Consider the following 25434-nt stretch of genomic DNA (forward strand, 5'->3'; position numbering starts at 1 on the left):
TTTAATAGACTTTATTTAAACAATAAATTACAAAAACATAAGCCTGATTGGTGATTTCATAAAACAATTTTTGACAACATCTGGGGAGTCTTTAAAAAAAAAAAAAAAAAAAAAAAAAAAGCTTTCTGAAAGACAAAAAAAATAATTTTATTAATTCTGAGGAATGGGATTACAGAGATTATGATCATTAAATAACATTTACACAGTTATATGAAAAAGGTCTGTGAGTTGCTAAAGGACACGCCTAACAGGGAACTTTACTGTTACTGAAATGGACTTTGTCGCGTCATTACATCCTGACACATCAGACTTGTGTGCTATGACATTTCATGTGAAATGTCTTATCATTGCTATTAATAAACTGTATTAAAGTGAATTTGACTTTTGCGTGAATGTTGTTCAGCCTCCCCTCTCATTAATGTACAGTGTGATAATAGTAATATACCGTTTTTGAAGAAAAAGCTACAAATGACTCAGTCTGTGTATATATGATGCACAAAATATTAACAATTTACCGGTAAGAGGGGTCGGCCTCATGTCTGTTGTGTCACTGTCAGCTGTTTGGGTCAGAGGTCAGGAGAGAGTGGACGGGTGACCTGCGGCCCAGTGAGAGCAGCTGTGGGGAGGATGTGTACCACGCTGCAGTTGCTGGACTCGAAATGACACGGCCTAGAAAATTCATAATTTATATATGTTAGAGAATTGAATATTGATGCTGACAAATTTAATCTGTTTATCAAATGTAAGGCTGCAACTAATTATTTTTATTATTGATTTATCTGCTGATCGTTTACTCAATTCATTATTTGCTCTATAAAATGTCGGAAAATTGATAAAAAAATGCTTCAAGTTGCTTGTTTTGCCCACCCAACAATTCATCTCCAATACAATTATTTTCCAATGACGTAAAACACAGAAAAGCAGGAAATCCTCACATGAATAGTTGAAAGAAATATGACTTGAACGATTAATCCATTATTAAAATAAGTTTATTTTCTGTTGATAGACTAATCATTGAATTATGTTGTATGGCAGATGAACACTGCATTCATGAAAGGAATTTTTGTTGTTGTTGGATTGCATGACAACTACGGAGTAGCTAAGAAAACTCACTCTCATTGAAGGATTTGTTGTTGATTGCTTTTCCGTTGAGCCCAGCGGCCTTCAGGAAATGTGGCTCGCTGTACACAGTGTATGCACAAACAGACACACGTTACACACCGCCTGTGGCCCTTTGCAGCGCCGTTGCATGAGGTATACAAGGTCACGTGGTGAGATCGTGTGAGCGTCTCATAGCCTCGAGACAAGTCATGCGTAAACCGTTAAAAACAAAATAAAAAAACCACAACACTGAGTTGATTAGGTTTGGGTGCTTTCCCTACCTGCTGCAGGTTTTTCTTCTCAATCTGGAGCCAGCTTTTACTTCTTCTGCCTTGTCAATACTGCTGTGGGTGCAGAGGGATATCAGAATATACAGTGAGACGTCACGCATTCCACGAGTCCACAGTAGATGAAAGTTATACAAGGTCAACAGCCTGTCTAGTCTTTTTATGATATAGTACAGTAAAAACAGTGTGGGCAATGGTCAATTAAACCACACATGTATGCCCCCTGCCCCCCCCTCTAAATGACTTCCTGCTCACTTAGTTGCATCACATGATTTTCAGATGTGTGACCTAAGCTAGCCCAGGAACGAAGCTAATCCTTGCAGCGTGTGGGAACGGCGCCAGACGTACAGCGTGGTTCTGTGGACTGTCTCCGGTGCAGACCTCCTCCTGTTATCTGTGTGTGGTCCGCGGTTCTCCGAAATCACTTCTCGCAACTCTTTGACTAGAGACCCGAGTTCCCAGGCGGGGCTCTCCTGCTAGAGGAGAGAACGACAATATCGATACACCGCTGTGCTGATCTGATGCTCAACATTATAAATAGCTGGTCGCATTTCAACAGAGAAACATGGGAATACATACAATCTCACACATTTCTGTGACAATAAGCAACAAGATATTTTAGTCCTAAGTCACTAGAAACACTTAAAACTGTATTAACACTGATGACAGACACATCACACAGTATCCCAGTGCTTTGTTTATAGCTTTTTTTTTTTTTTTTTTATAGATTATTTTTTTGGGCATTCTCAGCCTTTATTTTTGATAGGACAGCTGAAGACATGAAAGGGGAGAAAGAAGGGGAATGACATGCGACCCCGGGCCCGCTGCGTCGAGGAGTAAACCTCTATATTTGGGCACCCGCTCTACCAACTGAGCTATCCGGGCACCCATCCCGCTGTTTTGTTGAGATGATTTACAGTCAGGTTTCTCTGAAATGCTGTGTATGTTTTTGATTTAAAGGCAGAGCAGATGTGCTGAGCTTGTGTCTGTGCAGCCAAATAAACAATGATTCACACATGCACTTGATGGGCTGGAACCGTAGGAGGTAGGCGAGATATAAGGAGTTCCTGACTGTACCGTGATCTGGGTGTTGGAGGCACGCTGGGAGAAGGGTGCAGCAGTGAGTGCAGATGGGGAGTCCAGGTCAGGTGGAGGTACATTCAGAGCTGTGCGCAAATTTTGACCTTGGAGCTCCTATAGATGAGATCGACATTTGTTGAAGGGAGCTCAGCTCCATTTATACATGAAAGTCTCAGAATAAGTCAGATTGGATTAAGACATAACTATAAAACATGCATGATGAGAAGAAGTGTACAGTAGTACATCTACATTAAATAAGGGTATACTGTACACTGTGCTGTGTATTTGTGGAGGAGTCATATTCCTTCTTACAAAAAGAGCCTTTGTCTGTAATCTGCTCTACCTTCAAATCCAAGGCATGTTGGAGTTTCAGACGGAAGAAGTCCTGCTCCTGCAGCTGGATGAAATCTTGACAGTCCGCAAAGCTCTCCGACATCTTTTTGAAGATACAGAGAATATGAAGCAACAACATAGAACAGGACAGATAAGGTTCTTTATTTATCTGAATATATAAACTAACATTTTGGTTTTGCTCCAAAGGGAGACGAGAACTGTGACGCCAAACCTTACGAATGAAGTAAAATACAGTATTTCTCAGAATGTAAAAATAGTTATTCAGATATTAATATTTCTGTTTTAAGATAATTGCTGATCATCAGCCCATTTATAAGACATTTTCTAACTGTATTTTACCTCTATCTTTTGGGGGCATTTTATGCTTTTATTACATAGTGGTAAAGAAATGATAGTAAATGAGGAAGAAGGGAGATGGGAAATGAAATGAAACCAAACTCGCCGACCGAACACAAAACGAGGACGCCACTAACTTCGTTGTTGAAAAAAAATTTAAAGGGATGATAGAATGATTATATAGAGTATTTCACACTGTCCCTTATGGTCTCCTTATGGGGTATGTAACATTGGTTGGGCTGAAAATGGCCTGGTTGATATTTTATTGGCCCTTATGCATCCCTGTGTTTTGGCCCTATTTGTAACAAGAGCTTTTCTTCCAAATATGGTATGCTCATGAATATTTAGATGAGCTGCGCGCTGATTGGTTGAGCAAATCCCCAATACACACACATTAGAGAAGCGACAGAATCTCATATTCCATATTCCATTCCTTACCAAATTCACTTCTGAGACTTTTTTATGTGAGAAATCAACTATATAAAGCTCAAATATGGGCCGTTTTACGAAAATGTATGGCTAATTGCAAATATATAAGACTGTGTGTCGGACTTCAGCGGCGGTGCTGCTGACTCGCCGCCCGGCCTGCTGACTCGCCGCCCGGCTTGCTGACTCGCCGCCCGGCCTGCCTTCCTTCACAGACCCCGGCCTGCTGTGAGCTCCGTTACGGCTGGCAGCCCTGACAGAGCTCCAGTGCCTGTAACTCCCCTCTTACTGCTAGCCAAATGGCCCGTTGTGCAAGAGTGAGAGCGCGGTCAGCGAGCTTGTTACACCAGCAATCTCTTACCACATGTTACACACATGTCACGCCACTTATACAACATCTAACTAAATGTCTTATAAAGCTAACAACAGTGTCCGATTTCAAGTTAATGAATATTTGTGAAGACTAGCTAGGTGTTTCGTCAGCTGCGACTGTCCCTTCATAGCTGTGTGTAGCTACAAATCACAGATAGTTAGCTTCATTTTCGGTGTAATTCGAGTATATTTATAGTTTGAATTTTGTCACGCCACTTATACAACATCTAACTAAATGTCTTATAAAGCTAACAACGGTATCCAATTTCAAGTTAATGAATTTTTGTGAATTCCAGAGGAATTCTAAGAGGAGGCTAGCTAGCTTCATCCAGCCGCAGGCTCTATCACATCCAGCCGCAGGCTCTATCAATGAGACTCGCGGACAAGAGGCGTGTATTTCACCGATCGTTTGTTTAAATAACTCAACACATTATAATTACACACATTATAAGATTAACTGGAACCTGTGGTAAGAGATTGCTGGCGTAACAAGCTCGCTGACCGCGCTCTCACTCACACACACCTGGCATTAGGAAGAGGGGAACTGCAGGCCCTGGAGCTCTGTCAGAGCACCGGCGTTTAGCAGTCCATTAGCCCACAAAACGGTGACTTTGCTCGGGTATGAAGTGCCGTGGGTTGCCAGCCGTAACGGAGCTCAATCGAGGTCACAGCAGGCCAGGGTCTGTGAAGGAAGGCAGGCCCGGGCGGCGAGGCAGTAACCCAGGCAGCACTGGCCGCTTAAGTCCGACACACATTCGGACAAAATTTGCAATTAGACATACATTTTTGTAAAGTGGCCCATATTTGAGCTTTACATAGTTAATTTCTCACATAAAAAAGTTTCAGAAGTGAATTTTGTAATGGAATAGCAGAGATCTGCGTGACCTAGATTCAGAAGACTACCTGATCTCAGGTCAGTTGTGTAGCCTATGTAAATGTTGGGGCGTGACCGTTCTCTTAATACACCCACGGTTGTGACAAAGGTTCCGGTTTTTGAGATGCTTACGTAAGCAACTAGCTTTGTTGAGATTCGCCCGTTTTCAGCGGCGGTTTCAAAATATGAGATTTTCATAGTAAAGGGGTGTCAATGAGATTTTGAGCTCATATGTATGTCCTATTTACCCACTGAACTGTCGTTATTCAACTATGACAGGGTAAAATCGGTTTTGCATTCTATCACCCCTTTAACATGAATTGGTTAGTGCTGTTTTGACTTGAAACTTGATGTTTTTCAGTCTGTCATCATCTTATTCAGGCGTCTCTTTTTTTTTTTTTTTTGGGGATTTGTTTTTTGGGGGTCTATTTTCCCTTTATTTCAGAGTGACAGTGAATAGACAGGAAAGGTGGGAAAGAGATGGGGGATGACACGCAGCAAAGGGCCGCAGGTCGGATTCGAACCCGGGCCGCTGCCAAGGCCTCAGCCTACATGGGGCGCACACACTTACTGGGTGAGCTAGAGGTTGCCCCTTATTCAGGCCTCTCTCAACACCAAATAACAGCTGTTGGTAATATAATGACTAGTATAAAGTGTAAATGAGTGCTACCTTGTGAAGGATTGCCTCCAGCTGGCTGATCCGCTCCCCCAACTGTTTATCTTTGGAGCGTAGGGCCTCCAGCTCGTTGCCAAGTTGTCTCTTCTCCTCCCTGACGAAGGTAAGCTCCCAGAGCTGACGCTGGTTCTCCAGGCTCTGGTAGCGCTTCTCCTGGATAAGATAGGAAGAGTCGACAGAAAAATGTAATAAATGGTTTTGACATGTACAAAATGCTTTTGAGTTAGGCATTTTGTATGAGTGGGCAAAGTTGTCCCAGTAAAGCAATTTAGTGTCCAAGAAATAAATCTAAAACTAAATGTCCTCAATTCTTTTTTTCACAATTTACGTATAATAGCTATACTCTGCTCTGGAAACACCTGAATTGGTTTAAATTAAAGCGCCCATATTATGCTCATTTTCAGGTTCATAACTGTATTTTAAGGTTGTACCAGAATATGTTTACATGGTTTAATTTTCAAAAAACACCATATTTTTGTTGTACTGTACAGCTCTCTCTCACTGCTGCAGCTCCTCTTTTCACCCTGTGTTTAGGTCTCTGTTTTAGCTACAGAGTGAGACATCTTTTCTTCTGTACTATCTTTGATTGCACTCGCACATGCGCAGTAGCTCAGATCGTAGATCATGTCAGCTAGCTCCAAGGGGGTAAGCTTCGCTTCAGAACTCGAGCCATCATGGCGCCATTTTGTTGCTAACTGGCCATCACCTCCTGTTAGCATTCCGCTGACCGCCATTTTTTTTTTACGTCACTTGACTGCGAATAACTTTACATCTGAAGCGTTTAAAGACTCTATTTGTCCGTTGTTTAGTTCCAAAGAAACACGACAATGTATAAAAGGCTTCATTACCTTGTACCTCACGTTATGGCTCCGTAGCAGACGTTTTTGAAAAAATAAGCTAACGATTGTGTCATAACCAAGTGACTTACTGTCGCATATTAGAGGAATTACCGTATAGTACAGGAGAAGCTCGCAGGCAGTTTCGACTTACATGAGATGTTTAGGTTTAATTACTAATGTTAACTAGCATGTTAGTGATCAATAATTAGCCTGTTCCCATGTTATCTCCTTACATACACCTACAGTCTCCGTATCTGTAAGATTGGGAATGATTGAGATTTCTCTTGGCACAGCTACCAGAAGACTTACAACTTTCAGACACGTTGCTCACGTCACATTCTCTCAGTTGGAGGCTGCGCAGTAAAGCTGGCCATCACCGGAAAAGTGCTTCTAATAGCCTTCACTGGTCTCCGTCCAGAGCAACGGGGTCTATTGGTCCATTATATACTGTCTATGGCTAGCTCCATAGGCTGTTTCTCCAACATTGGTCAGTTACAAGGCAGGATTAGCTGGGAGACTTCTAAACGAGGGCGCACAATGTAAGTATTTATTTTGTAGATTACGGTAACCTTATGTGTGTTGTAGCAGCGCTTTGCCATTGAGAACAAGCATGCTAACGGTGGTAACATGTTAGTTCTAGCGCTAGTATGCTAAAGGTTGTGGTTAGCCAGCTCATTTCGGCTAGTGACATAGAAACCCTGCAGATTTTGACCAGCTCACCCGGCGACTGAAGGCAGGACACATTCAGAAACCAGTATCTCACTCAAAACAGCATGGATGGTCCAGAGACACAAAATAACAAAATAAATCCCAGAAAAAGTGATTTTTTTCATAATATGGGCACTTTAAGTCACTGTTAAGGGGTCAGAACAAGATTTTCAAAAGTCATGTTAAGCCATTAATAAACGTCTTACAAAGTAAGCAGTTCTTATTATCGTTATCGATTAAAGACATTTGGATCTTCATGAGCTGAATGGCCAACTCGTCAACAGGTGAGATGCTAAGTCTGCTGTTCTGGGCATCCAGAAAAAAATTGACAGTCAAAAAAAAGGAGCATGAAGGAAAATATCTTTTAAAAGTTATTAAATATTACAAGATCTGAAAAAAACAAAGAAATTACTAGTTAATATAAAAAGTAATTTGAGTAACATACTGAGTCCATATCTGAAGATCTCAACTGAACTTGACTGGAGAGAAGCCAGTGATTGATTATTACCTGGTATAACTTGTCCAAAATATCCTCTAAATGTTGGATTTTGCCCTGCAGGGAGTCCACCTGCTCTCTCCTGGCAGTGATCTCCTTCTGCATGTCCACGGCTACTTGGAGGCCTGAGGTAGAGGACAAAACCACAAAACAAAGAGAAAAAGAGCTAAGGGCAAGGAGAACATCATGCACATAATATATCAGAACATGTTGTAAATCCCAGAGCTTTAATTTTGGACAGGCTTTATATCAAAGACATATGTTAATGGTCACACATGTCAGATTATATCTCTTACACTGGAATACAGCAGAAGGGGATAAATTCATATTTGAAACTTCATTGAACTACACTAATGTTTTCTTAAGAGTTGTCTGCATTCCTAAACTGAATTCAGATCCTAATAAATCACTGTTATCCGTCCACTTGATCACCGAATGGATGTAAATCAGAGGATGTTTCTTTGTACGTGAGATCTTTTAAGTCTCAGTTTAAATTAAATTGTATCACGGATCTAACCGTGTCCGTCAGCTCCTCCCAGGGTCCTCAGGGCGCTCCCGACCTGGTCCAGTTCGTCATGGGCGTTCCTCAGCTGACTCTGAAGCTTCAGCACCACACCCTCGTGCGCCTCGTTCTCGCAGCTGTGGAGCTGTTGCAGCTCCTGGTGCTTTTCTGAAATCATGCCCGCACAAACACACGCATTGTTTCCACTGAGAGGAACACACTTTGACACACACAGCCATGGAAGGGCTTGGTTGACAGTGAAAACATACCAAACATAGTTCTTTGTTGGGTTTTTTAACGCAGCAGGACAAGAGGATCATTTGATTTGGCAAAAACTGCAGCTGACTTTTTAGAAACAGCACTGTGTCATTTTCTGGTGAATGAAAAAAAATCTAGTTCCACTAGTCTGCTGTCTGGACGTAACATACAATTTTAGTATTAATATTGTGATAAAACTCAAATCCTCAAAAATCGGATCAGTTTATCCTTCAGTCCAAGTGGACGTTTGTGTCAAATTTGACACAAAACGTCCACTTGGACCTGGGGGGGTGGGGGGGTCCTGAAATATCACGTTTACAAGAATGGGACGGGCAACCTGAAAACATAATGGCCCTCATTTATCATTCTTGCGTAGAAACGGACGTATATGTTGGCGTAAGATTATGCTTACACTCCTCTCACCGCCTGATTTATGAAGCTGTGCGTACCTTTGAAATCCAGGTGTACGCAATACCTGCCCTTGATAAATGCCGCGGCTGAAAACGATCGTCATTAGAATAACACGCCCCAATATATTCTGGGTTTTGAGGCCTCGCCCCTACAATTTACGACATGGCGAGACGTAATCCGGCTGAGAAGCGGCACTTTTCAGAGGTGGAGATTGAAACCATGATATCTCCGGTTCATTTGCATTAAAGTGTGTACTATTTGGCAGCCTGAAAACTGGTATTAAAGGCTGTAGAAAGAATGCGGAATGGAAGGAGATCACTGATGCGGTCAACAGTGTTGCCGTAGTAAATCGGACTCCAGCTGAAGTTTAGCCTATTTAATTTATACATAGACACATTTTTCTATAGTCCTAATAGTAATATACAGGCTTCTATTGCAATCTCTTAGGCCTACATATGTAGGTGTACATATATTTAAATAAACACACGGTAGCGGAGTTTATGCAGTGTTTTTTATTTTACTCGTGTTTTTTTTCATGAGTCGGAACGAGGCAACAGCTGATGGAGAGCGCGTGTCCTCTGCCCCCCCGTGCTGGACCCTGTCTCCTGACAGCAGAGGGGCTGGAAAAACAAGCCGAAATAACTCGGTCAATGGCAGAAATAAATCATTCACTTGAAAGAGAAACAAAAACCTGAAGAATAAATAAAAATGTTGTGCATCGTCATGTTTCCTGTATTGAATATCATTGCCAAACATAACACTATAGGCTACCTTTTATAAAAGCGAGGAATAATATCCTGTCTCCTTATAGCCCCCAGTTGGGGCTGTTCTGGACACTGCTCTCCGGGCATCGGGTCATCTGGCTCCATCGCTACATTTATGGCACCGTGTTTTCCGGCGAGATTTTGTACAGAACCCCCTCAGGCTAAAACAATGTTGCATACCGGCGCATAGCGGTCTTCTTTTAGTTTCTCAGTGCGTTTTGTGGTGTTAGGAATTGTTTTTCTGCGCATTTCCCCACTAACTCAAAACGTGCGTACATGTACACCACCTCCTGAGCTGGCGTAGGATTTGAGCGTGCCGTACGCCAACGTCCATATTGATAAATCTCAAAGTCACCGTGGTTTTGGGTGTACGCCAGGTGTACGCTGGAAATTTGGTGTACGCACTTTTTATAAATGAGGGCCAATGCATCCAGCATAAAAACTTTGATTAGAATTGAGGATGGAGCTTTGATTGAATGTTTTTGTATATATATATTATATATATATATATACACATATACATACACACACACACACAGTACAGGCCAAAAGTTTGGACACACATTCTCATTCAATGTATTTCTTTATTTTCATGACTATTTACATTGTAGATTCTCACTGAAGGCATCAAAACTATGAATGAAAACATATGGAATTATGTACTTAACAAAAAAGTGTGAAATAACTGAAAACATGTCTTATATTTTAGATTCTTCAAAGTAGCCACCCTTTGCTTTTTTGATAACTCTGCAAACCCTTGGTGTTCTCTCAATGAGCTTCATGAGGTAGTCACCTGAAATGGTTTTCACTTCACAGGTGTGCTTTTTCAGGGTTAATTAGTGGAATTTTTTCCCTTATTAATAAAAAAGCAAAGGGTGGCTACTTTGAAGAATCTAAAATATAAGACATGTTTTCAGTTATTTCACACTTTTTTAAGTACATAATTCCATATGTGTTCATTCATAGTTTTGATGCCTTCAGTGAGAATCTACAATGTAAATAGTCATGAAAATAAAAGGAAACGCATTTGAATGAGAAGGTGTGTCCAAACTTTTGGCCTGTACTGTATGTATATATATATATATATAAATATATATATCCAAAGAATGGAATAGGAGAAAAAAAAGTCAAAAGTCTCATACTTTATGTGGATTACAGACTATCTATTATTCGTTCATGAACTGAATCAGACAATTTTTGAAACTGATATGAACTATTGCATAAATAAAGATGTTGTTGAACTTGGATTGGGTTTGTTTGTATTTGTATATGATGTTTATATATGGATTTATGTGAGGCTGTGTGCATGCATTTTATCTAATTCTTGGACATCTCCTGGGACACTATATGTTTTGTGCTGTAAAATGCTGGTGGGTATACATACATAACGGAATGTGTGGATTGGTGATGATTAATGTGTCTGAATAACCCCACCCCACTCTTGACTGTGTGTATACCTTGTACTGTATGTATTCATGTGTCTTTTATGTGTTTATACTTGCTGCACACCCAATCGCCCTTCGGGGATACAAATAAAGTTGAAGTTGAAGTTATTGCCATGAGGTCATGTAAACGACCAGACACAAAAACTATTTGTTGCATGCATCCATTATCATAGTGAGGAAAATGCAGCTCAGTTTGTTTTCACAAGCATAGTTTTGTTTATATGCTGGATAATGATAATCTCCTGTGTGGTGATAAAACATTCAGTGACGTTCAACTCACTAGTGAGGGTGAGCAACTGCGTGCCCTGCACCTCCAGCTGGATGGTGAGCTGTCTTTTCTCCAGAGATTCCTCCTGGACACGCCGACTTTGTTCAGCCACAGAGGCCTGTAGCTGCCACCTCTCGTGCTCTGCAGCAGCCAGGTCTGAATTATGCCGGTCCAATTCAGCCTAAACAGTATATGGCACAAGAGGAAGGAAAGAGAGACAAAGAGTGCAAGGTAAGTTATGATCTAGGTGAGGTATAGGGCTGCACAATATTAGGAAAATATCTAATTGCGAGTATTTTGACTGATATTGCGATTGCCATATAATTCATGATATTGGAGGGAATGATCATTTTTGTATCATTATTCCCATTTTCATTGAAAAATATACAATAATATAAAAAAAATTATTGAAGTGTGATTTTTTTGCGAGGATCTGTACCAAAGAAAGATTTTTTTCTTTAGTCTGTAGGATACGATTTGTAGGCCGGCATGTCTCTGCAGCACCACAATACTTCATTCAGAATGGTTTGACACAAATTTCGCATTTAACAAATATTGCGCCCCCCTGCCATTTGGATATTGCACTAGTCCATATTGCGATTTCGATAAAATTGCAATTAATTGTGCAGCCCTAGTGATGTATGGAAGTCAAAACGGAAGAAAAAAAAATTCTAATTGGAGGCTTAATAGGGAAAAGGTTTTACTTCAGTTATCTAATCATATTTTAATCAAGTTTTCTGCCATGCTCCTGACCCTGAGCTGCTGAATCTCCAGCTTGTGCTGGTTTAGCTGGTTGCTGAGGATGCTGCTCTCTATCATGTTCTCTCGGTCACCCAGCCTCTGCCTCAGTGTCTCTACTTCTGCATGTAGGGCCTGGCATCGGCTTTGGGCCTCTTCCAACCTGGCAAGGTGCTGGAAAAAAAAACAGTTAAGCTTAAGTTCAATGACTGAACCTCAAAATGGACACATAGTGAACGCAAGATTCATAATGCATGATCTCCTCTAAAAACTTTACGTGCTGAGCTTCTTGCTGCCTAAACTGGAGTTCCTTGTTTTTCTCCTCCAGGAGCTCCTGGGATTTCCTCCCCTCCCGGGTACTCTGCTCCAGCATGACCTGTAGGCAGCTTTTCTCCTCTCTAGCCGCCTCCAGCTGTCCTCTCAGGGCCTTCACCTCCTCCTGGAGATCACACTGCTGCTGCTCACCGCACCTCTAGAGGATAAAGCAGGAGGCACAGTGGGCTGATTGTTTTTAAAACAACAAAAAGATAAAGTAAATCTTCTGATAGTGTGAAGAAATAGGACCTCAACGATGGGAGAGAAACTGGCTTGACATTTCATCTTGTGTTATTCTTGGATGGTTAACTGACCAAGCATGCTCTGCATTTAACCAAACCGTTCGGAACAGAGGCACCTGGTTCTGCACAGTGTGTCCAATCACATTGTAAAAAGAATGCAACCAAAATGAATGAATAGCTTCTGACTTTGGAACGACATGAACCACTTGGATTGAGCGATTAACAGGTAACTAGAGCAACTTGCACATCAGGATTGGGGGATATAAACTTCCTACTGGCGATAGGCTTAATCTATAACCAATGGACTTTTTTAAGACTATTGGAGCACCAATAGTCACCAATAATTGCAATGGGATGGGCAATATTCATTCATAGCCTGTAACTGCCCAAACCAACTCACTAGTTAACTAACCACTGTAATTTTATTTCTCAAAGACACTGGCCCTCATTTATGAAACGTGCGTACGACCTAAAACAGGCGTACGACGGGCGTACGCCGATTCCTACGCAAAGCTCGGCATTTATCAATTTCGACGTGAGCGTAGGCTGCGATCAAATCTCACGTCTGGTCTGAACTCGTGTACGCAAGTTCTCGAGTCAGTGTGGACTTGCGGTGCAGCATATAATCAGTTTAACAGGAGAAGGAGAAGTCATCAGTTGATCACGTATCAGCAATGGCAGATCTGGCTCTTTTAGAAGACCTCTATGCGCCGGTCTGCAACATTGTTTTAGCCTGTGGGGTTCTGCACAGCATCTCGCAGGAAAACACGGTGCCATAAATGTAGCGATGGAGCCAGATGACCCAATGCCCAGAGAGCAGTGTCCAGAACAGCTATATGAAGGAGACAGGATATTATTCCTCACTTTTAAAAGGTAGCCTATAGTGTTATGTTTGGCAATGATATTCAATACAGGAAACATGACGATGCACAACATTTTTATTTATTCTTCAGGTTTTTGTTTCTCTTTCAAGTGAATGATTTATTTCTGCCATTGATCAAGTTATTTTGGCTTGTTTTTCCAGCCCCTGTGCTGTCAGGAGACAGGGTCCAGCACGGGGGGGCGGAGGACACGCGCTCTCCCTCAGCTGTTGCCTCGTTCCGACAAACACGAGTAAAATAAAAGACACTGCATAAACTCCGCTACCGTGTGTTTATTTAATTATAGGTACACCTACAATATAGAAAATGTGTCAAGGATGTATAAATTAAATAGGCTAAACTTCAGCTGGAGTCCGATTTACTACGGCAACACTGTTGACCGCATCAGTGATCTCTTTTCATCCCGCATTCTTTCTACAGCCTTTAATACCAGTTTTCAGGCTGCCAAATAGTACATACGTTAGTGCAAATGAACCGGAGATATCAGGGTTTCAATCTCCACCTCTGAAAAGTGCCGCTTCTCAGCCGGATTACGTCTCGCCATGTCGTAAATTGTAGGGGCGAGGCCTCAAAACCCAGAATATATTGGGGCGTGATATTTAAATGACGATCGTTTCCAGCCGCCGCATTTATCAATGTACGACCATTCTTACGCTCGGATTGGTGTGATACGAACTTTTCATGAATCCCACGTGAAGCCTGTCGTAAGATGATTTCTGCGCTCATATCTGCGCTGGTTTCTACGTTAGGTTGATAAATGAGGGCCATTGTCCCCATCACATGGCCTTATTATAGCAGCACACATACACGGCTTCATTAGCTTGTACGTATATATATATATATATATATATATATATACACATACATATATATATATATATATATATATATATATATATATATATATATATATATATATATATATATATATATATATATATATATATATATATATATATATATACATACATACATACATACATATATATATATATATATATATATATATATATATATATATACACACACACACACACACACACACACATATATATATATATATAGCCTCACAGAAAGGATGAACCAAGCATTAACATGGCCACATATACCTGAGAACCAAGGAAAATTTTGTTTTTCCCAATCATATTGTTTTGTGATTCCATACCTGTTTAAGGTTAAAAAAACATCTTACAATTTAAATTTTTTTATTTTTATTTATTTAAAGAATGTCCACTGTAGTGGACAACAGGATCATTAGAGTATGAAAACAGACAAATTTGGTAGATGTGGAGTCATTATTTACATGAAGATAGTCCTGATGTCCACTATAATTGACATTCAAAATCACAAATTTTTCAAAAGATACATAATGTAGTTTCTATCAGAACTCAATATATGATTCCTAACACCTTAATGAACAAGAAAATATATGATTATCATAGTAACAAAACCATAGACAAACAATATTTGACTCATCTCTTATCTTTCCATAAAATGTGCTTTTTCCTATGCTGTCCATTTTGGATTGAAAGATAGAGGCGGTTCCCGGCCTCCCAGCCAATCAAATAACACATCACTGAAAAGCCCAGGATGTCCTCTATACAATACAGCAGGAATTAAGAGACTTGCACAAAAGATTCCAAGGAGAGGAATGAAACTAAAATGTCCACTACAGTGGACATAAGTCAATGGGCTGGGTCTCAGGAGGAGATCCTGCCCCTAAACTTCTACTGTTGCCATTAAAGAAAAGCACAATGACCAAAAATCTGTCATGTACTTTTCTTGCCCAAGTTTTCTTAGCCAAAATAAGTCACATGATTGTTGCCCCATTGTACCCCTGGTGTTCCCCTACTCAAAATAAATATATAGAGCTCAACAGACCGACCACTTTTTTAAAGGCTCTGGTTCCGGAAGTGATTATACCGGTTCAATATCTCCATTGACATTTCACTAAATGCTTATACAAAGAGTTTTAAGGCTGGAACCAAGCCAACCAGCTACAAGATGAATTGTGACCATAAAACATTTGATTTGGGGCAAAATAACACTTTGAAAATGGCAAAAAAAAAAAAAAAAAAAAAAAAGGTACAAGTAGGTACAGAAACAACCATAGCACCTCGTTCTAGACGTTCGCGGTTTCCGTAAACATTTCCATGGTAACAGCGAGTTCCAACAATCAGAGATGTCGCCATTACGCTTAGGATTGTGGGTAGTGTAGTATTTCTCCATAAGATCGTATATAAAAGATGTTTTTCTTAAAACAAGGTGGATTTCATACAGACTTGGTGTTTCTACAGGAGCAGAAACTTTCGTTTCACAACCTCGTAGCCCGTGGCCAGTCTATCTTGGATGGTTTAGACATACTGGCATATAATCAAAATCCTTATGGAGAAAATAAATGGGATTTTTACTTCTGAAACCACAATGTTGAGCTCTATAGTGGACATTATTAGGACTGACAACACCACCTCGGTCAGGACACCTCTACCAGCAAAGTCCATCACCTAACTTAAACTGTTTTACCAGCAGATTACTAGGGCTGTGTATTGGCAAGAATCTGGCGATACGATACGTATCACGATTCAATATATTGCAATATATTTCGATACTGTGCGTAAGGCGATATATTGGGATTTTTTAAAAGATGCGCATAAAAGTCAAAGAAGTTTACTTTAGGTAAACAATTCAGTACACAGAAAATCAAAACTGCCAGTTTGGGATTGTGGTTCACAGGTTCTTAGTGAGCTAATGTTTATACGCTAAAGTAGGCCAAAGTTCAGCCATAGCTACATTGTTAGCTTCTAGCAAAAAGTCAGGCACTGCTATGCACTGTTAGGCAAGGACACTAGTGGTGTGTCTCAGCATAGCAATCTAACGGTAGGGGGTTTAAACACAACATAAACGGGAACCACTGTCTTACCATGAATATTTTGCACGTAAACTAAAAAGAAAATTTATATTGCGTTTTTGATACAGTATTGCTAAATAAAATATTGTGATACTCAAGTGTATTGATTTTTTCTTACACCCCTACAGATTACACACATCCAGCCCTTTACGTTGCTCCATCATAATTATACTACACAGAACTTAAGTATGATTTGTATTGAATCATGTAAAGTCAACCTGACACTTCAGTTTCCACTTTAAAGAGGGTTCTTTACGGTAAACATGCATCTATACTATAAGTTACTTTGGGTATGATAACAACAGAAAGAGGAAAATTGCTTGTTTTCACATTCACAGTTTTGCTGCAGCACCTTAAGTTGGCCAAGCTGGGACCAAAGCTCCTCTGTCTGTTGTAAAGATCGCTCTCTCTCTCCTTGGGCATCCACCAGCTGGGACTGAGCCTCAATGAGCTGCTGCTCCAGACAACAAACCTGCAATGTCACAAATCAAATCAAATATGATTTAAGTTTTCATTCTGGCATAGGAGGAAGACAGGAGTTTTATCAGTGTTGCTTGTCCACATTGTGTTTGTCTAATCTTTAAGCTACTATGGTTTGACTGAGCTATACATATCTAGTGAATTAGATAAATATGGCTGGTTAATATAAATGTTTAGCAGCCTCAGTATCTCATCGCTTACATTATTGCTCATAACATTCCTTACCTTATTTGTATGGCTCCAGAGGGTTGACTCAAGTTCACTGACCTGACACTGGTGCAGTGATGTCTGTCTCTCTGCAAGTTTCCTGGGCATAGATTTTTTTTTTTTTTTGGTGTGTCACTGATTCAGAAATTCAACATTGTGTGATCATATAGTTAAGTGGCCTTAGACGGCAAAGACTCTTTAAAAAAAAAAAAAAAAAAAAAAAAAAAAAAAACAGCCACAAATGATTTGGGAACAACACTTACTTTAGCAACTCCAACTTGACACTTAAACTGACACTGTTGTTTTTTGATGAGCTCAGTTTTGCAGTCAACAACGCCATCTCCTGGCCAAGACTTGCAATCAGGTCTTCCATTCTAGGACAGAGCAATGCGAAGAGTGAACACTGCTGTTTAAAAAAAAAAAATAATAATAATAATACTATATTTATGATGCACAATGGAGCATGGCAGACAGCCTACAATAGTTGGAAGTGATGAAGTAATACAAAAAACACCATCATTTGATATGGAGCAGGTAAGCAGCTGTAGCTTGTAAATATGGCAGATAAAGTTGGGATGTTTGTATTTCTAACATAACTTAAAAAGCTAATCTTCATATTTAAGAAGTGGGAACCTTAGAATATTTGGCTTTTTTTGGTTGAAAAGTGACTGAAATGATTAATCTATAATCAAAATAGTTGCGGAGTCATTTTCTCCCGACTGACTAAATGATTAATCGACTAATTGCTGCAGCTCTCTATTACATTACCTTTCTTTTTGCTTATTTACGCCACTGCATTCCTCACTCCCCAGATTTTTTGACTGCCATAAAACAGATGAAAAAATATAATCAGACATACCAGGAGGAAAAGTAGTCTAAATTACACTTAACATGACCCGTAACCCACTTCTAGTACTTACTAAAAAAAGTCTCTCCTGTAGCTCGTCTGTCTCATCGTTAAAATCCTCAGTTACCTTAGCAGCTGGGGATAGCAGTCTTGAACTAGTGGCGACATCAGAAGTGGTGATGGCGCTGTGTCCACATTGTGTCTCGGGAGATATAAGCGAGTACATCTCCTTTACATTTTGTCCCAATGTCTCTACTTTCCTGTTAAGTTCCAACGTCTCCTCCTCCGTCTCCTGCAGCTTCTGGTCCTCGGCTCTTTGGATGTTTTGGAGCGCCTCCAACATGCACAGCATCTTTTCCATCTGACCAACGTGTATCCTTGAATCCTTCAATCTACGAATAAAAAGATCTGTGGGTCAAAGTGATATAAAACAACAGTAAAGAGTAAAATTGTATTAGTGTCTTCACCTGAGGTTGGACAGGTCGTCCTTCTCCTTCTGGACTTTGTGCAACTTAGTCTGCAAGTTCACGATAGCTTTGTCAAAACTGAATGGCTCTTGTTCAGGTTGATTGTGTGTCTGTGTTTGAGAGGGTAAAATAGTACATTATAGAGAAAGCATTACCAAGCAGGACTGGAAATTAACTTTTTGTCCATTAGATTACAGTTGTTTTTTTGGCTGGTGAGTGAAGCAAATGTAACAGCCACTGAAATAAAAAGATAAACCTTGTTGAGCTGCAAGTCAGACAGCTGTTGAAGACAGTCTTCTATTGCATTTTCAAACACCTCCTTTCCAGGAGAGCTGATATCCCCTTGGTTTAAACTACCCAGTTTACAGACCAGGGGTTGAGTCACTGCCTGCTGGTCGGTTGTAAGAATGGTATTCCCAGGTGAGTCATCTGCCAAAAGATAAAGGAAGTTTTTTTCCCCAGTGTTTTTTCCTCAACATTTGTACATTTAGTCAGGTGACTTAGATTTTAAATGAACATTTAGCTTTACCACTTGGAGTCATTGTATCATAAATGTGAGTGTTGTTTAAAGTTAAAATCATAAGCCCTAACTTAACACATATTTTTTTTCATTTTTCTTGATGCATAAACAAAATGTTGTGTGACACTGCTTGTACTCACAGACATCCAACCTCCCGTGGTTGTGGCAGCTTTGTCCAGGTGAGCTGTTGATGCCATATGTACAGGCAAACCTCTCCAAAGTTATTTTGGTTGCGTTTTCCACCTCTTCCTGAAGCCTCTGGGTTTCCTTGGTGCGCCTATTAAGCTCCTCACTGAAAAAAAAAAAATTAATATAATTAGGAGGGATGGAGAGTATAATTCATAGTGATGCCATATAGCACTGTGGAACAGCCTTCCTTTAAATGCCAAGTAGACAAACGGAAAGGGACTTGTGGAGGTCAGGGATGAAAATTTACTTGAGCCATCACTTTGTTTAGTGTTATTTACAGTGTGTTTTGATGTGGACATGTTAATTTGGACTGATTTATTTATTTTGATCATTCTGTTTATTTTATGTTACATGTTTTGTGTTTGTCTTTTAATAACTTCGGCCCGTGTTACGTTGTCCCTCGGATAGTCTGTTTTGTAGATCCATTTCTGAATCAAATCAAAATAAATATTAAGCTAAAGCAATGGCTGCTCATGAGTTGGGAGTTGAGCTGAAATATAAATATAAATGAGCTGATTGCTATAAAACTGCTGGCATTTTAATATTACATGAAGAGTTTTAGTTACCTCAATTCATCCAGTGTCAGGCTGTTAAATCTCAGCCGAGAAGAGGCGTCATCATTTGTCTCTAAAGAAAGTTGAACAAATGACTTGAACAACTGAATAATTCGCTCAATAACAGCAAGTTAACAAATATGCCCGCTGAATAAGTAACGTTAGCTAACCTAAAAGAGATGTCTACTGCCTTCTAGCTAGCTAGTTAACATAGCTAGCTAGCTAGCTAACTTACCAGTTATTCCTGCTTGTGTTGGTTTTGTAACGTTATGTTTCGGTGGTAATTGAGCGTGAGCGCCATTATTGCTAGAAAGAGGAATAGTCTGACGATCTGAGGGCTGAAACTCCGATGACATCTCTGTTCACATTAGTAATAAAGCGGTCAGTGTAGTTAACTAGCTAGGTTACGCTAAATAGCTAAGTTATACATCCTCGAAGCTATCAACAGCTAACGTTAGCCAGTAAATTGTCGTTAAACGTAAAGTTCCATCACCATGGAAACAGCATTCGTGGCTAATTCCTAGCTAGCGTTATGCTACCAATAATTTGGTGTATTTCTGCGCTACTAGCTAGTTAACCTAGTTAACATTGTTTGACTGGCTAGGTTAGTCGGACATTCGATTAAGTAAAGCTGATATTGAAATCACAGGATATGTAACATTAGCGCCGACACTTTGAAATAATCCGTCAACATCCGCTCTAACCCTCTACAGTTGTGACGCATGGCAAAGGCGTTTCCAGTGATGCCTGATGGTCATTGTCGTTTGTTTTTTCAGGGCGGACCCTCTTTTTTCAGCAGGGATCAAGGATTTTGTTTTTAACATATTCCGACCATCATCATAATCAAAATGGAAACATGAAGAACTGAAAAGTGTAATTAAGTTGCAGCGCTATTATTATCCTGCACGTCGGCAGCTTCTGGACAAGGTAAGACGACGGGTTGTGGATTTACGATAGCCTAGCAAGCTAACGTTAGCTAAGTTCGTTAGCTATTTACATTATTTGTGTTTGTGACGTCTGCAGCTTTTTGGCATTTAGCTATAGATGTTGTTTACCCCGAACGTATTATTTCAAAAGGGCGAATACAGTTAAAAGCCTACAGCTATTAATTCAACCTCTTATGAAATGGTATAAGGTTTATAGTAAACCTGTTATGAATGATTAACTTGGGTGACCTAATTTCTGTTCAGTAAACATTTAGCTAACGTCACTTTAAAGCTAGCCCAGACTACATTAACTTTGCTTTTGTGAGTGTTTAATTATTTTTGCTTAAGCATATCTTTGTACAGTATTGACATTAATCAGTGTATTGTATTGTAACAACTGTGCTATGATTAAATAGGTTCAGGAATGTGTAGTTTTTGAGCGGTGGGGGGATCTTCCACTGATATGTGACACCCAGTAGGTGTGGTTTTGGAGACGACATTTGTAAGCCCCCCTCGCTCTACTTGGGGAAACCGTTGTTGTGACCTTTTGTTTGCATGCAATGCAGAGCCATTTAAATATGTTGTTTTCCAGGATGAGGGATCTTCAAGCCATTGACAGCTTGCTCTTGAAAGAGTTAAAGTCATGTCGTGCAAATGAGTACAACTTTCTTCCCAGAGAGGCTGGCCTGAAGCTGATGGAGTCGGCTTCCACAGAGGTTACCCACTGACCCACTTTGACATTTGTGGCTGTCTGCAAAGGCTTATGGGACTGCTTAAAATATATTCTGTTCCCAGTGATGTCTATCTAATATATCGTGGTTTCTTTTCAGAATCACAGTGGAGTGTCTGCAAAATGCAGAGACACCAGAGTGGAAGAACTGTGGGGCCTGACCAGTTTCTTTGGATACAGCACACAAACATTTGTTCAAGCTGTCAATTTGCTTGATAGATTCCTCTCCATTATGAAGGTAGGAGTTTAACAAAGTATAACATGTTGTTTCAAGTTAGAAATTTGCATGCCTTATATCACATTTCTATCACTAGTAAAAAGAAAACACGACCACGATGTCCTTGTTTGACTTTGAATCATGGGATATTGACACACACTTATCACTGTTGTGTCATTGTGTCAGGTGCAGCCCAAACACTTGCCCTGTATTGGAGTCTGCTGTCTTCACATTGCAGCCAAAATGGTCGAGGAAGAGAACAATGTCTCACCTACGCGTGAACTCATCCGCATCAGCCAAAGCAAGTTCACTGTGTCAGACCTGTGTCGTATGGAGAAGATCATCTCAGAGAAGCTCAGTGTGGAGCCCGAAACAGTGACAGCCTTAACCTTTCTACACCTCTACTACTCAGCCTTTACATCCCTATCTGCTAGAAGGTAAACATTTTATTTTAATTTGCTTACTCTTGTTGCTATTGCTGACGCATTGCTCCAATTTGCATGGAGTTGGTCAAATTGATTCTGCTTTATGAGCTTTGTACTGGCGGATCACATTCCGCTCCCTCTATATTTTAAGGGAGGAGATCCCAAGCATTGGGAGACTGGAAGCCCAGCTAAAAGCCTGCTTATGCCGGCTTGTTTTCTCTAAAGCAAAAGTAAGGCTTGTTCTCAGGCGAAAATTTCACAGCATAGTAGCATTCACACTCTGAGTCATGGGATTTATTAATCTGCTGTTTTTCCCCTTCACAGCCATCAGTGCTGGCGCTGTCCCTCATTGCTCAAGAGTTTGAAGCACTCCAGTCCATCACCTTGCTGAAGATTGTACAGCAATTCCAAAGACACCTAAAGGTATAAAAAGAGTATGGCTGCAACAACTGATTGTTTTTTCAATTAATCAATATTGTTTGCTCTATAAAATGTCTGCATATATTGAAAAATGACTACCACAAGTTATTAAAGACCATGGTTGTGTTTTCAAATATCTTGTTTTGTCCAACCAATTGTTTAAAACCGAAAGATATTCAGTTTACCATTGATACTATAATATTGAGCAGCATTTACTTGTGGCTAATATGCTAAAGTTCTGTTTCTTTACTCCTCCATTTCCATAATTTCTAACATATCTGCTTTGTATTATTAATACTTGTGTTGAAATTGTACAATGTGGCACGACAATGTCCCTACACGACCACGTGCACATATAGTATGTGGAAAAACACTTGTTGATGGCAGCATATTTTCCTGTTCATCTTCTTCACAGATCAGCGACAGCGAGTTGCTCCACTGGAAGGAACTTGTGGCCCAATGCATGACTGAATACTGCTCAAGCGAATGTAACAAACCAGACAACAAAAAGCTTGTTTGGATTGTTTCCAGGAGAACGGCACAGAATCTTCAGGCCAATCATTTCAGTGTGCCTGGCCTGCCAACTATTCCTGAGGGGAGCTGGGACGAGAGTGAGAGGTTAATAGTCCAGTTTTTCCATTTCCTTCATGCTGCAATTCGCCTGACTGAATAAACTGTGCTGTGATGGATAGATATTGACAAAGTGGTCATACCTGAATGGCAATTGACTATCTCTTACGTCTGCTGAAGTCCTCAAATTCATGACTCAGAAAAATTGCATCTGCTAACACTAATTAAAAAAAAAAAAAAAAAAAGTTTCATTTTAGAGTTGAACTGGATACAGCAATGGTTTAATGAGTACCGGAGAAGACTTAATTTGCTACAATTTAATATATCACTCTGGCCTTATTGCCTTAGTTGGTATCACTCTGAACTAGCGTTGCAACTAACAATTACTTTCTTCATTGATTGATCTATCAATTATTCTTTGGATCAATTTTTTAATCTCTTTTAGATCAATCTTTTAGTCTGTCAATCCCAGTTTCCCAGAACCTAAGTTGTTTTGTTTAGTCCCATCTACCATCCAAAAAACAATCAATTAATTCTTGATATTGCCTTAATCAATTAGCAAAATTGTTGCAGATTAAATGGGCATTCCAGAAATGTTGTACTGCACTTCTATTAAGTTGGGGGACTCACAAGAGAGACTTTTTAAAAGAATGGTCAAATTGAAGCTGCAGGCGCTGACATGCTGTACCCTGACTCTTAGTTTCTAGTATGAGTCATGCTCTAAAAACACTGTTCAAAGGCATCTATTCATTAGACCCTCCCTGTAAAAAGCCACATCTTTTAAACTCCATACTTCCTGTTTGTAACACAGGCTTTGTGTCACCAAGCCAAAAACACTAGGGTTCTTTTCTCAAGACATACATATACAACGTGTCTGTTCAGTCATCAATAAATCAGCTAATTGTTTCAGCTCCACCCTGAAGCACAGAGTATTAAGCCTTCCATTCTCTCCTAGTGAGGACTCCTGTGAGGACATGAGCTGTGGAGAAGACAGCCCATGCGGCTCGCCAGGAAGTGGCGGCGAAGGAGCCTTCTTCCCCTCCGCCTTTCTCAACCGCAAAAAGTGACGAGTCCTCGTTATGCAGAAAGGACAGATGTGTATTTGTCCCCTGATCTGATTTAGGGTGGTCACCGTGTTTCTGAGAAAACCTGTTTCACTTGTTTTACCACTGTATAGGTACCACATGTGACAGGTTTCAATCAAGTGCCTGTTGATTCAGTTTACTGTCTGTCTCTTTAATGTAAAAAAAACCAACATATCTTATAAATGCAAAATGGAAAATTGCAATATCTTGGCAGCTTGATGGCAATGCTTCTGAACATCTTCTTCCAAGATGTCCTCTTTGGGTTCGTTTGTGTCCGAGCCGGCACATTCCAGGAAAAGCAGCGAAGCACAACCTAGAACTTGTGTATGTCAGTCGTGAGGTACGCTCACTGTTGAAGTACCAGCTAACACACTAGCACATCCTCAGTCTTTTTTTTAAAACCTGTTTTTATACTCCGTACCATACATATAGACAGTATTCTGCAAGCGTATGTTATACGTATGTACACAATCCTAATGTGACATATAGGACATTGTAGTGTGAAATTATCAGACTATATATGCATGGATACATTGAAATATGTGATTATGAATGGATTTTGTCTATGTTTACCAAAATAAGCTTACTGTAAAAAACGTTTAAAAAAAATGTATATAACATGTAAAAAAGGAGTAAAAAATGTTTATGTTTTGTGAATGCTACATAATGTGTGTTGTATTTGGAAATAATGTGGATTTGGGAAGGGTCAGAATTAATCCTTCCAAATAATAAAAAAAAAATCTTTTTATCGACCAAATTCTTTTCTGTTTCAGTTCACTTGTATTTTGAATTGTCCACCACTGGTGGACTAGGGCGTTGCCTAAAGTTATTTTTAATGTTCACACTTGTATTTAAACTGAATTCTGTCTGACCAGCGATCAGTATGGGTCAAGAAGAGTATTATCATTGATGATGTATGTTGACCCTTTGAGACCAGCCTGAAACACTGATTTATTCTGGTTCATTTGAGTGGTTTAAATGACGTATACCAAAGAATTGTAACATCAGCGGACTTTTATTCCATAACAATATATCTGTTAAGAATTACTTAAACAACAAACATGGCCGTGAGAAACACATTCTTAAGTGATGGAAATTCATGCATGAAACCCTCAGGAGTCCTGCATTAGTTATGTGTTCTGGATCCTGTTTTGTATGATGGAAGAAGTACTCTAGGTTAGCAATACCATAAGTGTTAAGTGAAAGTATTGTATTGAAAATTTAAAAGAAGGCTGTTATCAGCAAAATATACTTACATATAAGCATAAGTATTCAATATGCAGAATTGACCATTTCAGAATATGTATTAAATTATTGAATTATAATTATTGATGCAATGTTTAAATCATTTTAATGTTGCACCTGGTAAACGTTGAGCTAATTTGAACTACTTTATGCACTGCTCCAGCTTAGTTTATAAAATTATGAATACATCATAATTTACTTGATTTCATTTTATATTAATAATCTAAATCTACAATCTAACTAGTAACTAGCTGTGGACCATGTAGTGAAG

The 25434-nt window shown here is 39.8% G+C and overlaps 2 protein-coding genes and 1 long non-coding RNA gene across 5 annotated transcripts; 1 reads left to right on the forward strand and 2 right to left on the reverse strand.

The window, feature by feature from the left end:
- Positions 1 to 158: 158 nt before the first annotated feature.
- LOC114555383 (uncharacterized) lies at positions 159 to 2525 on the reverse strand. 3 transcript variants are annotated; one of them, XR_003692561.1, is made up of 5 exons: positions 2466 to 2525; positions 1737 to 1861; positions 1383 to 1445; positions 1114 to 1181; positions 159 to 669 (listed from the first exon to the last, which is right to left on the reverse strand). It is a non-coding gene; the product is annotated as an uncharacterized LOC114555383 (long non-coding RNA). The 3 variants fall into 3 exon arrangements; XR_003692562.1 differs by having other exon boundaries at positions 1383 to 1442; positions 1737 to 1864; XR_003692560.1 differs by having other exon boundaries at positions 1737 to 1864.
- LOC114556255 (coiled-coil domain-containing protein 158) lies at positions 554 to 20295 on the reverse strand. The gene is made up of 21 exons (XM_028579167.1): positions 19781 to 20295; positions 19558 to 19618; positions 18943 to 19094; positions 18539 to 18711; positions 18283 to 18392; positions 17889 to 18207; positions 17737 to 17789; positions 17232 to 17342; positions 16987 to 17068; positions 16634 to 16753; positions 12213 to 12407; positions 11951 to 12109; positions 11210 to 11378; positions 8067 to 8219; positions 7562 to 7674; positions 5501 to 5659; positions 2812 to 2904; positions 2466 to 2582; positions 1737 to 1864; positions 1114 to 1181; positions 554 to 669 (listed from the first exon to the last, which is right to left on the reverse strand). The coding sequence occupies exons 1-21, from the start codon at positions 19899 to 19901 to the stop codon at positions 554 to 556; spliced, it is 2772 nt and encodes a 923-aa protein (XP_028434968.1). The 5' UTR covers positions 19902 to 20295.
- On the forward strand, positions 19856 to 24675 carry LOC114555375 (cyclin-G2). The gene is made up of 9 exons (XM_028577728.1): positions 19856 to 19926; positions 20322 to 20472; positions 21064 to 21187; positions 21302 to 21439; positions 21605 to 21855; positions 21995 to 22073; positions 22168 to 22266; positions 22679 to 22881; positions 23789 to 24675. Exons 3-9 carry the CDS (start codon positions 21065 to 21067, stop codon positions 23898 to 23900), a joined length of 1005 nt encoding a protein of 334 aa, XP_028433529.1. The 5' UTR covers positions 19856 to 19926; positions 20322 to 20472; position 21064; the 3' UTR covers positions 23901 to 24675.
- Positions 24676 to 25434: the final 759 nt, after the last annotated feature.

This window comes from Perca flavescens, chromosome 5 (assembly GCF_004354835.1).
Source record: "Perca flavescens isolate YP-PL-M2 chromosome 5, PFLA_1.0, whole genome shotgun sequence".
In the NCBI taxonomy this organism is placed as follows: Eukaryota; Metazoa; Chordata; class Actinopteri; order Perciformes; family Percidae; genus Perca; species Perca flavescens.